General features: G+C 29.5%; 1 protein-coding gene across 1 annotated transcript; it reads right to left on the bottom strand.

The window, feature by feature from the left end:
- Positions 1-5,276: 5,276 nt before the first annotated feature.
- On the bottom strand, positions 5,277-9,177 carry LOC126839743 (uncharacterized). Its single transcript, XM_050575154.1, has 2 exons — positions 9,070-9,177; positions 5,277-6,629 (listed from the first exon to the last, which is right to left on the bottom strand). The coding sequence occupies exons 1-2, from the start codon at positions 9,136-9,138 to the stop codon at positions 5,277-5,279; spliced, it is 1,422 nt and encodes a 473-aa protein (XP_050431111.1). The 5' UTR covers positions 9,139-9,177.
- Positions 9,178-14,425: the final 5,248 nt, after the last annotated feature.

Below are 14,425 nucleotides of genomic sequence, written 5' to 3'. Positions count from 1 at the left end.
ATAACAGTGTATGATACCTAATATAGTATTGCAGTAAAAGTCCATAAGTACGTTTGTTTAAAATAGTATATTTATTAAAATAGGTTATTAGGGCAAATATTGAATTGACGCTTTCCCAGTCCAAAACGATTTCTAGCTTTGAGTTTTGAGTAAAATCTTCATGATTTTCGTACAAGTGAACCAACATTAACTTTTGTACAGTCATGTGGTGTGCGTGCTCGTAAGCGCATTGTAGCTTATCATTGTTGTATAGGTTTTCGATTTCCCACAAAATGTCATAAACATCACGTGTATTCATTCTTTTATTTCCTATACATATTCCCAAAATTATAAATTCGAAACTTCTAAATTTCATTATCAATTCACTGCTAAATTCGGAGGATTGTAAATCCATAGAAACTAGATCATTAAGAAATATGAAAAATTTAACTTGCCATATAGGAACTTCCCATTGTGCTACATGTAACAACGATAAGATGCGAGTTATATGCAAAAAATATTGCTTTACTAGCATTTCTAACGAACTCTTTTCCTCACTCTTCATTAAATGTATTATATTGTCCAACATTATTGCCATATATTCTCTGTTAACGCTCAAGATCCCTTCCATTATATCGTGATATTTTTTGATGGACTCTTTTTTTTTTATCCAATTTAACCGATTTTGGCATTCAGATGAAAGCAAACTAACGTCTTGGTCGTCCAAAGCTGTCACAAAGGTTAACGATTTTAAGAGCCCCTTGTCATACAGTTTTTCTTGTTGACTCTCCTGTCTCCATTCCTGCAAATCAAATATTCATAATTATAAATTAAAATTAAATACATTTTCAACGGAACAAATTAGTGGAAAAGAATACTTATATATATGCAAACACAACATACGAAAGTAGTATTTGAGTATATGGAATGGTTGTCGACATTAATTAATATATTGGGATAAGGGATATGAATAAAATAATAATATAACTAAGTTCTTTAGCACCATGTTGTTGTTGATCAAATTGGTTTTGAATAAAGTTTGTACAAGACTAACTTGATTGGATATCAGGAGGAGGTGCAGTTGATGGGGTTGGTTGTTTAAAGCAATTGATGTGGATATGGGGTGCCCAAGTTAAGTAATGGTCTAAGGAAAACATAGATAACATTTTTTGCAGAAAAGATAGGAAGTCAATGACTCATTCAATGTGGACACATAATTTTACCATTTTATGAACAATTTTTCCAAGTGGTAAGCCGGCTCCATTTCTATCGACAATATATATATATAGATATATATTTATTCATATTTACATGCTATAAAGTATTATCAACAATTCTTTTAGAGAGGATAACTCCATACGCCGAAGAGATTATAGGACGGTACCAATGTGGCTTTAGAAAAGGAAGGTCAACGACGGATCAAATATTTATTCTGAGACAAGTAATGGAGAAACATTACGAATTTGACAAAGACCTACACATGGTATTCGTCGACTATGAGCAGGCGTATGATAGCACAAAATAGGGAAGAGTTATGGAACACAATGATCCATTTCGTGATACCAAAAAATTACGTTAATATGATAAAACTGTGCTACAAAAAAACAGAATTTAAAGTGTAATTTCTGAGAGAATTGCCATCATCCTTTGAAGTAAACTCAGGTTTACGACAGGGAGATGCCCTATGTACTGTTTAGTAGGAGCGAGAAAATGTATATTTATGAAACCAAGCAACAAATATAGGCCATAAGCAAACAGTATAGCAGAACCAACAATTGTCGTAAACACAAAAATTACAATATTTTTCAGTTGACGTTAGGTGTGTATTATTGTATATTTTTGCATGCGTTCCAAATTTGTGATACTTTGCTTTTGCTTTGTTTTTGTTCACCTTAACATATTGTGTTTGTTTTATTTTAAACAAGTGTTACTTTTTTACCTAAATAATAAAGTGACTTATCTTCAAAAGTCTTTCAAACAATCCAAGTGTTTTAAGCTAAAACGAATCTTCTGAATAGCCAAAGTCGCATCAAGTTTAAAATATCGACTGACACTTAACGGAAATAAATGATTTGATAACACATAATAATTTCTAATTTAATCGCATATTCCAGCGTCGCTATTTTACTTCCAACTATTTAATTTCCTTGTAACGGACCTTCAACTTGTTAACTATGTTGGCTTTTGTACCTTTCATACAAAAACTCAAAACACTTTTTACAATCATGGCTAAAATAATCGAAAATCATTGTTTTTTATTGTAACAGACATACAGTGTAATTTTCAAAAAAAATCGAAGGAGGGTGTCGGTCCAAACGTTTGTTCATATTAAGCGCTTTGGCCCATATACATTATTGCACACCAAAACGGGTTATAAAAGTACAAGTGTATGTTTGTGTGATTTACAAACGTAAATCACAAAAAAAATTACAATTTTGTAGTTTTTTTTTTTTTTGAGACATTTTAACTGTTGTTGATTAGTGTTAACATTTAAATTAATAAATCAAATGCGCGTTAACATATAATATGATTTTAAAGTTGATAGAGCTCGGTAAAATACTAAAAAGATAGATATTTACTTATTAGTAATTTTATATTTAGTTGTTTTAAGAGATGTTGAGTTTTCAACGTAAAATGGACCACCCTGTAGCGCCATTATAATGCAAACCAAATATCGCAGCTGTTAAACATCACTTGGAGAATATAATGCGAATAACATCAGGCTGTGCGATACAAAAATTGTAAACAAAAGCATGCTCTGAAACTAAATACAGCAAATAAAGTTAAAACTTATACGTATTATTGTTTTTTTTTTTAAATAAAAATTAAGCGAGCATAGTGAAGAAGTCTTAGCATAATGGTGAATCGAATATAATATTTAAAAAATGATTTTAATCGTTATGTTGTGGATGATCCGCAAATGTAAAACACTATTAACAAATTACAATTTTGAATCTTTTATTTGTTGCGACATTTAAACTAATGGTTAATCTGGTTATTATTTACCATATTTTCTGGCGGTTCACTTGAGCATCTTGTTAATATTAATTCAATATAATAAGCAATCATAAAAAAGTTTATAATTTTCCAATTCATTTTTCTGGTATAAATGCGGTAGCGTAGTCTGATTTTAATGTTTCAACACAATGAAATATTAAAACACTCAAATGTTAGAATAACAAGATGTTCTTAGTCAACAGGTTAACTTGTTTTTATGCTTTATACTGTTAAATTTTAAACACAAGTTTACACAGGTGGGGATAGATGAGATATTTTAAATAATGGTGTTTTATAGTGTTAACATTATAGCCAAATTGATATATTTGTTGGTAAATTCTAAAGTGCTGTTTTTATTCTGAATATCTTGGAGTTCAGCTGCTACGATATTTCCTGGTTGCAATTAGCTAAATGAGTATGTTGCTTCTAAATAATTATTACCTCTGTCAATTTTTTTAAATTTGTAATACAAGTTAATTTACGTGTATCTTGCAAAGAGCATCGCAAATTTATTTATTCTCCATTGCGACTTATGCTTGTAAAACTATAAATTACATTTCTTGATATTAAAATATTTTCGCATTTGTTAGACTTTAAAATATGTAGTTTGGCTGTTTTTTTTAACGGCTTATTTTAAAACAAAAACATTAAAATTAATTTTAAAAGAACTAAGCTACACAGTTGTCATTTATTTTGCTGGTTTATATTGTGCTTGGTTTGGATTGTACTGGCTTGAAAAACTACCGATTTGCATTGAAGCGTTTTTTCGAAAGTGACATTATCACTTTCAGATTCAAAAATTTCCGTAAACCTGAGACCTCCCCGTCTCCACTATACCCCGGCCCAACTATGCTCCGTCCCCACTATGCCCCCACCCCACTGTACTGGTATTTTTTAGTTTACATTATTGTAGTACACTTTTTTTGTATTAGACCATTTTGTGCAATCAATAATTTTATTGTAGGTAGTCATTTTTGAAAATATACTAATTATATTTATAAATGTACTTTTTCATAAGTAGACTATTTTTAGCGTGTAAAAGACCTTTAAGCGTACACAGTATCTCCCAAGCATGTTTAGAAACAATCTGACAATTTTTCGGGAAACTTATGAAATAGTAATGATCATCATTGGCAACGTTGTTCAATCCAAAAAATATATAAAAGTATCCTTTAACCGAACATATTCTAGAAAATTTGAGAAGACTCTAAAAAGAGTATTTGAAAAAAAATGTTTATGAAGGACAGTATTTTGGAATAAAATCATATGTAATACATGTATAACTGGTAATAGTTCACAAAACTTCATGGCGCAAACATGTTGTTATATTAAACATTTTTTCATTTATTTTCCTGTGAACCGATTTACATGAGTAGCACATTTATTGGTATGAAATCGTATGCGACTAGTACTTTGGTGGGCCAAAAGTAGGAAAAGTCAACCCCTTCATTCTCGACTTTGATTTGCCATATCTTCGCGAAAAGCGGTTGGATGCAAAATGTTTAAATCAAAGAATCCGTTTAAACACGTTGGCAACCATAAATTATAATGTGCCGACTATATACTAAAGGCGTATGCAAAAACTGTGTCCACTGGTCGTCAAATAATGTAATAATATTTATAAAAAATAAATAAAGGAACACTTTGTTTTAAAATATAAGATAATATGATACTTGTATATTTGATTATCGGTATGCAAATTTATAGTATAGTTGGGAAAGAGATGACTTGCTACAGAAGCATCGTATTGCTAATCGGATGTTTAAAGTAGGAGATAAAGATACTGTAACTGTGGGGTCTACGTCTTTGTATTTAGCCAATTTAATACGATTTTTACATGTTATCTCGACTAATTACGTTTGTCTATAGTGATTTCCTACTTAATTTAACTGAGTATAGTTTCAAAATATGCGAACCCCACGAGAAAATGTATATGCATTGAAATATGTGTACGTTATATCGTGCCTTCAAAATCAATGTACAAGTATCACGTTGTTTTATTATTTATAATATTTAGGATAATACAGACATAATAATGTGATTATAGATAATAAAACTATAATATCATAGTAGCGGGGTTTTTGATTTAGTGCGAATATAATATAATAGTGAATTAGAATTATAATTGTTACGGTACTTAAGTTTAATTATATCTTAGTGGTCTATAGTAATAATTAGACTTAAGTATCGTAACAATTATATTAGCTATTGAACTTTATAAATTATAAATTGTTATTTAGTAAAGTCATTTATAACATTTTGCAAAAAATGGCAATTTCACCAGTTGATGAATCAAAAAATTAATTTTTTTCATCCTGTTTCGGGAAATCAATTGACCGAGTTTTGTCAAAGAACCAACTAACACACGAAGTGTCGACTGGCGTTAACAATTTTTGTAACTGACTTGTATATGTTTTTAAGTCTTTAGAATTAGCAGTGATTTTTTCAAATGTGTCATTAAGATTTTTTTCAGCGCTCACTTTTGCCGGGTCTCTTATAGTGGACAGTGTTTCCAATTGCTCGGTAATATATTTTTCTTCTCCAAGTTCTAATTTTTTCACCATGCTTAGAAATTCATTTTTTAACATGATTTCTAATTCTAAAATCTCTTTTTTCTTGATTTGTCTTGTATTGTCTATCATACTACGAAGTGTAAACCAATAAACGTCGTCTTTAATTGAAAAAATTCGCATGATGTGTTTTAGAGGATCTGCAAGATTAGGCCAGTATTGAAGTATTTCTAATTTCGACGGAAACAATTTGCTTAAGAAAAGATCGCATTTTGAACACGTTGATAGCATGTTGACGATTAGTTTTACGTGAAACCACATATAGAAGAGAATTCTTACTTGAATGCACTGTAATAACAGTGTATGATAAGTACCATAAAAGTGTACCAAATCTCCATTGTAAGGATCATTTAACAAATTATATTTATTAAAATAGGTGATTTGGGAAAATGCTGAATTAACGCTTTCCCAGTCCAAAACGATTTTTAGTTCTGAATTATGTGTAAAACTATAATAACTTTCGTACAAGTGAAACAACATTAAATTTTGTGGAGCCATATAGCCTGCGTGCTCATAAGCTTGTTGTAGCTTATCATTGTTGTAAAGTACTTCGATTTTCAACAAAACGTCATTATCATTACAGGTAACATCTGTAATTTTTTCTAAACGATTAAAATCCAAATCTTCAAATCGCTTAATCAGTTCTTCATCAAATTCGAATGACTGTAAATCCTTAGTAACTAGATCATTGAGAAATAAAAAAAATGTGACTAGCCATTTAGGAGGTCCCCATTGGGCTACATGTAACATAGAAAAAATGCGAGTTACATAGAAAAAATAATGCTTTACTAGCATTTCTAACGAACTCTTATCCTTGCTATTGATTACCTTTATTAATTGTTTCATAATTATGCCTATATATTCTTGGTTAACAAATAAGACCGCTTTCATTATTTTTTGATATTTTTCGATGGACTTCTTTTTGTTATTAAAATTTGAGATATTTTCACATTCAGATGAAAGCAATTTAATGTCATTGTCTTCGAGTTCAATTTTGAAGTTATCCAAAGTTGACACAAAGGTTAACGATTTTAAAAATTCCTTGTCGTACAGTTCTTCTAGTTGACTCTCCTTTCTCCATTTCTACAAATGAAAGACACAATACAAAATTAAAATTAAATACATTTTCACACGTATCAACTTAGTGGTTGCTCCATAGTATAAATAAATACTTATATACATGTAAAAATGCAGGGTTTTTGATAAACAAAATCACACATTGATAGAATCCTATGGTATCCCGAGAAATTTGTATTAATTTAGAAGCTCTTCGAAGGTCACATGAGATAGTAAAAAACGGATAAGACACAAGTTCGAAGATGGTGGCCATTGTATAGTTTGAAATAGAATCGCTTGTAGGAAGTTTTGATGACGTTGAATCCGTTGAGAGGTTTTTATGGAGAGTATTATTTTAATTCACGTGATAATTTGTTAAGACTAACTTGCTTAGATATCAGGAGAAGGTGCAGATGATGGAATCGGTTGCTCATAACTGGTCAGCTAATAATCTAAGGAAATCCAAGATAACATTTTGTGCAGGACAGATGGGTAAGTAATAGTAGATTAAAGACGGGATGATTTGATGACTGATAAATGTATCTTGTTTTCCAGCCTGGCTATTTTTTTTTTAAATTGTTTTGTTTATTAGTTTTTAGTATTCATGGGGTTTTGATTTGCCCAAATTGAAACCAATTTTGCCCAATTGAACTCTTTTTTCCGCTCTTCATTACCTTTGTTATATTTTTCAAAATTATTGTCATACAATACAACTGTTAGCGCATAGAACCGCTCCCAATATGTTTAGGTTTCTTTGGGAAAAAACCTTAGTGTTTAAACAATTTAAGCTAGCATGGCATTCAGATGAATTCAAGTTATGGGCTTATTAAATGTGGAAACATATTTTCACTATTTGAAGAATTACAGTTTTTCTAAGTGGCTTGCCTGTTCCATTTTTATCGACAACATATATTTACAGGATAATTATTTTATCGTGAACCACTCAATATCTCAATGGGTTCAATAAAACATTTTTTTTTTTCATATTGTGTTTATACAATGTGAAATTAATTTTTCATAATTTTTTTGTTTTTACCCTTCTCTTACCGTTTTTACCGTTGTTAGCAACATTGATAACTATTTTTGAAGTTACTGAAGTTTCAATTATTTTTATCTGCGCACACTTTTCAACCACACTTCCCTTCCCATCTTAGATTTTTAACTCTTATAACTTTAAAAAAACCATTTCGACAAGTCAAAATGTTGAGTACATTATTTTTAATTTAAAAAGTTAATAAAATGTATACATTACTGATTACCATTCAAGTTTTAAAAATTACAAAAGGTAAAAAAAAATATGTGAAAAATTGAGATTACATTGTATAAACACAATATGAAAAAAAAATTAATTGTTTTATTGAACCCTTTGAGATATTGAGTGGTTCACGATTCAATTATCACCATGTATATATAATATATATATATATATATATATTATTGTTTTATCTTACAACTTGGCTGTTGCTTGTTTTTCAGATAAATACAACATACTAAAAAGTGTACAAGCAATAAATGTAGGTCAAATGGCATACGGTAAAACAGAACCAACAATTATTGTTAATACAGTAAACATAAAAATTACAATTTTTTTTTTTTTTCAGTCGACACTAGGTGAGTATTATTGTAAATTTTTGCATGCGTTCCAAATTTGTGATACTTTGTGTTTTTGTGTGAATTTTATTTTTGTTTTTTGTACCTTAACATATTGTGTTTGTTTTATTTTAAACAAGTGTTACTTTTTTCCCTAAATAATAAAACGTCAAACGTCTCTTAAACTATCCAAGTGTTCTAGGCTAAACAAAATCTCCTGAGTAGCCAAAGTAGCGTCAAGTTTAAAAAGTCGGCTGACACTTAATGGAAATATATAATTTGAAAACACATTACATAATAATTTCTAATTTTATCTCATATTTCAGTCTCACAATTTTATTTCTAACTATTTAATTTCCTTCTGACTTGAATGAATAAAATATAAAGCTGATACACTTGAAATAGCATTAATTAAACTTATGTCAATCAAGGATTTGTTAGTACAAAGGAATTTTGATAAAAAAATTCTCCTGTCTCCCCTTTTATACATTTCAACCATTTGATGATATTTATAGTGCTTTTTGGTACTAAGAAGTCTAAATTATTCTTAAGTCTACTAAACAAATATTATTAGTCTCAAGTGTTGTTTTCCACTAATATAATAATCTTTGTTCGTCTTGCATTTAACTAACTTAGAGAATTTTCATTTCTCAAAGTTCTAACTTGGAAACTAATCAACATTTTTTAATTTTGAAATTGTAGTAATTTTTTGTTTAAATAGGCTACTTTTGAACGAGTGGGGTAAGCAAATAAATGTTTTTTAGCCACATTCTAATATATAGGTACGTTATCTGTTAAGCTATATTAACATGTTTCGAATAGGTATGAATCATTTTAAATGATCAAGTTATCTAATTAGTATAAAATCGTTATTTACCATTTCTCTTGAATTACTTGATTCAATATAACACGCAATCACAAAAATAAGCATAATTTTCCAATTCATTTTTCTCTTATAAATGAGTGCAATGTAGACTGCTTTAACCGTTTCAGCACAACGAAATAATGAAAACATTTGCATGGTAGAATAACAAGATGTTTTTGCTGCAGAATTTTAAAAACAAGTTTGCACAGATGTGGAACCGACTAAATTAAAGCTATAAAGTAAAAAAACAATACCAGGGCGTTATAAAATCACAAGTGCATGTTTGTGTGTTTATGCTTTGTACAGAGTGGTCCACAAACGTAAACCACTCTAAAAAAATCAACAATTTTGTAGTTTTTTTTTTTAAAACATTAAAACTAATGGTGTTGTATAGTGTTAACAATAATGAAATGGTTATTTTGGTAAATTCTAGAATTCTGTCAACTTTTGAAACTCGAACGGTGGCGTATGTAGGTATTGCCTTTTTAAATTAAGAATAATTTTCAAGAAATCTCGACTAGACTAAACGACCAGTTTTAAATTATTCTAAAGGTTTAATCATTGAGTATATGCACTCAATGGTTTAAATTAAAAATGTATGACGGGATAAAAGGTGGAGAGCAGTAATATTTATCTAGCGTGTATTTGGACACGGTACCGCTGACTTTGTCAACGGCCCCATCAAACCCCGTCAAACATGGCTCGCCGGCGGGGAATCGAACCCCGGTCTCTCGCGTGACAGGTCGGGGATCGAGTTTTATCATTGTCTACTTATTTACATTAAGTAGACAATTTATTCAAACTAGTACAAACAATACAACATAAACACTTAAAATAACATTGAAATAATTCAACAAAACGTATATGTATAATCGGTTTACCAATACGGTCGGCGGAGAGAGTTTCGGCGATAACTAACGTGTGTACTCCCATAACAACATTCAACGTATTGTATGTACCTATGGATTGTGATTTATTTAGATTTTTTAAGTTGTCTCCTTGAAAACTAATTTTTCTAACACCTAATCGAGTTTAGATATCGAGTTAGACGAAAGAGTATAACATTGATTATTAAAGATTATACCGTTTGGTCCATATGGATAGGACGGCGGCCTGGTCAGAGTTTGTATGGCAAATCTTCCTAATAACAAAACAATGTCTATTGGGTAACTTGACGATTTTTTGGTACTTACGACCGTAGTTGTAAGTATAGCATCGGGTGGCGAAGCTTCAATTCCACAGTTATGCACATTTAAAATAAAATTCAATAAAATTAACGAAAGCAGCTGTTTTGCAAGTTGAAGTTTGCCCGGTCTGGGACGTTTTACTTGTATCCCGCCGTGGCTAGATGTGTCAACGGGCTCCATTAAGTTGTCCCCCCCACATCGAAAATTTGAATTTCTTTAAACATCATCGGATTGTGCTACGTTAGTGCTGGTTTGTGCCGAAAACCCCATCGTTAGTGCTCCCCCCGTTCCAAAGTTATAACGTTTTCAAAAACACATTGTGAATTACAATTGTTTTCAGTATCGCCGGGTTCTGCATTATAAAGTATATAACATGTAAATAGTATATATAATTTTTTTACGTAGTAGCTACCTAATTGTTTTATTATATTATGTTATTAACTGGTAAGTAAATGAATACATACATAATAGATATTTTTAAGAAAACTTATATTCAAATATAAAATTTATAAAGAATGTTTTTATTGCTATAAACATCATATAATATATGAAAAAAATATATTAATATATCGTGGAGATATACTATTATTTTTATATTGGAATAATATTCTTATAACAATTTTATGATATTTTAAATGTTTTATAATTTGTTTGTGTTTTCCGGGATTATTTTATGACATTTATTTAAGCGAATTGAACTTAACACGCTGATGTGAATAACGATCGATTTAATGTAGGTGACTTGTGTATACGTATAATAAAGACGTTCTAAAAAGCTTTTTATTGAATTAATGCCGAATTATGAGTTCACAAAATGTTACAATTCTGATGTAGGATCTTTTGTGCAAGTTCCACTACATGAAATTCCTACATCAATAAAATTAAAGAGTACTGACTATCATTTACGTGGTTGTATTATATTTACGGTTGGTGACAATCTAAAATTGTCAACTATTGGTCATTATATTGCAATGTGCCGACGGAGTAATAATATGTGGGAAATTTATGTCAACATGCAATCGAACACGCGTGTTAATGTAAATATAATTATGTACTCCAAATAACAGATTGTACAAATGTATAATTTTATTTTAATTTAGTTATCAAAGTTATCAAAAAAATTATTCAATTGATATAAAAAAAGTTTTAGGTTATAAAAGAGTCCTATTTTTATTTGATTAAAGTATTATTTTAATTGTGTGAATATTATGACATAATCAGTTTTTTTTTATTTGTACTAAAGTATGATAAATGTTTTCATTTAACACATTGGTATGAAAATTTTATGTTTGAGTAAAAGTTGTCTTAAAAATATCTATTATGTATGTAGCTTACTTACCTATTTAGAAGTTTATGTATTTTTTTATCTAATATCTTTGAAAATGTCTTCATAATAACTGATGTGGATAACGATCGATTTAATGTGGGTGACTTGTGTATACGTGTAATAAAGACGTTTTAAAAAGCTCTACGGTTGTAAAAACGAATAGTTTATTCATTTTTTGTGTATCAAACAACTTGATTAAAACAATCAATTATACAAAAATCAATTTTAAAATAACAAATAATTAAACTTTTACATTTTGCAATGCATTCTTATGGGATTAATAGTTTCTGTTGTTGCCTACTGTAGCGCTGAGTGTCCTAATGCACGGTGTCTTATAGAGAAATATAATAATTAAATATTTTAAAGAATATATTATTTGAACTCAAATTTCATTTGTATTTGATACAGCTAATTAATAGTTATCTTTCGTATAAGTACTTGCAGAAGCTTGTAGAGGCATAATATTTCACATTAAAGATACAAAGATGTTTCGAAAAGTTCAATTCGCTTAAATAAATGTCATAAAATAATCCCGGAAAACACAAACAAATTATAAAACATTTAAAATATCATAAAATTGTTATAAGAATATTATTCCAATATAAAAATAATAGTATATCTCCACGATATATTAATATATTTTTTTCATATATTATATGATGTTTATAGCAATAAAAACATTCTTTATAAATTTTATATTTATGTATAAGTTTTCTTAAAAATATCTATTATGTATGTATTCATTTACTTACCAGTTAATAACATAATATAATAAAACAATTAGGTAGCTACTACGTAAAAAAATTATATATACTATTTACATGTTATATACTTTATAATGCAGAACCCGGCGATACTGAAAACAATTGTAATTCACAATGTGTTTTTGAAAACGTTATAACTTTGGAACGGGGGGAGCACTAACGATGGGGTTTTCGGCACAAACCAGCACTAACGTAGCACAATCCGATGATGTTTAAAGAAATTCAAATTTTCGATGTGGGGGGCTATCGTTAAGATGGCCCCCCACTTTGAAAACGGTATAACTTTGGAACGGGGGGAGCACTAACGATGGGGTTTTCGGCACAAACCAGCACTATCGTAGCACAATCCGATGATGTTTAAAGAAGTTCAAATTTCCGATGTGGGGGGGCCAACTTAATGGAGCCTGTACAACGCTTCTTTTTTATATGCGAAAACATAAATCAAGCAAATTAATAAACGCGCATCGGACGGTGTGCCTTTCAACATGCCTGACCAAGTACTGCCAAATTTTTTTGTGATTTTATTTTGCATTTATAATTTATTTAAAAATTGACATAATATATTACGTTAATTTATCGTATTATTACTTGTGCCATAATTGAAATTTAACCACAAATAATTGTTTTAACACCATTGTCCCTATATACTATCTAGCGAAACCACAGCCAAGAATAGGGGACAGTTTCCAGTGATTGGCCCTACAAGATCTTCCCTATAAAACCCCTATTATGTGTAATTTAAATTTAATAAAATATATATTATATTATTAAATTATCAACTATTAGCTGTTCTGACGACGACGACGGACGGTCTTTATATTTATACTTGCAAAGAGTAGGAAATATTACAACAGTTATACACATTTAATAGGAGTTCAATAAAATTAACGAAAGCAGCTGATTTTCAATAATAGCTCAAAATTATATCTCCTCCTTAATTACGACGCATTATTTACATTATAGAGAATTGAACGAGAACTGTCCTACCTAAAAACCACATTAGAAATACAAATTTAACATTTAGTTACATGATGTACTTAACTACTGATATGGACCACACTTTTTTAGCTACTCAATTATAACCATGTATTTGTTGCGTCCATCAAAGCACACCTAACTATTTTAAACATATTTTTGGACATCATATGTATTATGAAATTTTAAAAATAGGGTGGTACAATATTATATTAACAATGTCCATCCATGGTATATTATATCTATCGCACAACAAACAAAACGATTGCTATTTGTATAGTTTATGAAATACCAGTATCTAAAGAATAATAATTTTTAATAAATATTTTGCAAGTGTAATTTATCTTTAAATATTATAGTAGTTACTAGTTTTTTAAAATTAAAACACCGTAATGTATTACAAATCAATTACTATACTCTACATATGAGGTGTTTTTAAAAATTCCTACCGATAAACTATTAATGTTAAAACACACTATTTTTATAGAAATTTAATAGAGATTATTTTCAGTACTTATTTTATAACCAAAGTCATTATCTCAAACTAGTTATTTATAGTGCAAGTTCAAAATCAGAAATATTGTACAAAACCATGATTCTATGATAGAAAATAATTTGTGATAATTGGATAATGTTTTTAAATCTATAAAAATGTTATGGAGACTTGAGTTGATTTTTGGAGATGTTTTTTAAGTCATTGTGTAACCTTGAATGGTTCAACGTTTTAGGCAAGGCCAGATTTTCATTGAAGACGACCAACGTACTTTACTTTGAATGTTAATTTATAATATATATTGTCACTGCCACGACAAATATGGCTCTCTGAATTTATGTATGTTATTCGTGTAAATTGCGTTTTACAATAAACGTCACGAACATTATTACTTATTAGTCTAATTGTGTTTATATTAACTATTAAGTATAACAAAAAGGCGACGAAGAATAAAATTATTTAAAATATAAATTTCATTTGTGCGTTAATTCAATTCGCATATAGAATTTATTATTTGTCAAGTGCATATTTACAATAATATAGGCTGGGGCGTTTTCGAACTTTTTGAACACCCTGTATAGTGCCGGTATGGCACTCGCATATGGTGGACAATCCCCACCAT

The sequence above is a fragment of the Adelges cooleyi genome, unplaced genomic scaffold (assembly GCF_023614345.1).
Source record: "Adelges cooleyi isolate 19-005CV unplaced genomic scaffold, UGA_ACOO_1.1 ACOO_flye_CR_arks_rails_tigmint_CR_PRNA_307, whole genome shotgun sequence".
Taxonomy (NCBI): Eukaryota; Metazoa; Arthropoda; class Insecta; order Hemiptera; family Adelgidae; genus Adelges; species Adelges cooleyi.
Note: the sequence above shows the minus strand (reverse complement) of the source record. Positions and strands in the feature narration are given on the sequence as shown.

What these genes read in the sequence shown, in the direction of transcription:
- LOC126839743 (XM_050575154.1), bottom strand. Translation starts at nt 9,138, where the DNA reads ATGAATTGGAAAATTATGCTTATTTTTGTGATTGCGTGTTATATTGAA. An exon ending in CAAGTAATTCAAGAGAAATG is followed by an intron (nt 6,630 to 9,069) that starts GTAAATAACGAT and finishes TTTCATTTGTAG; the next exon opens with AAATGGAGAAAGGAGAGTCA.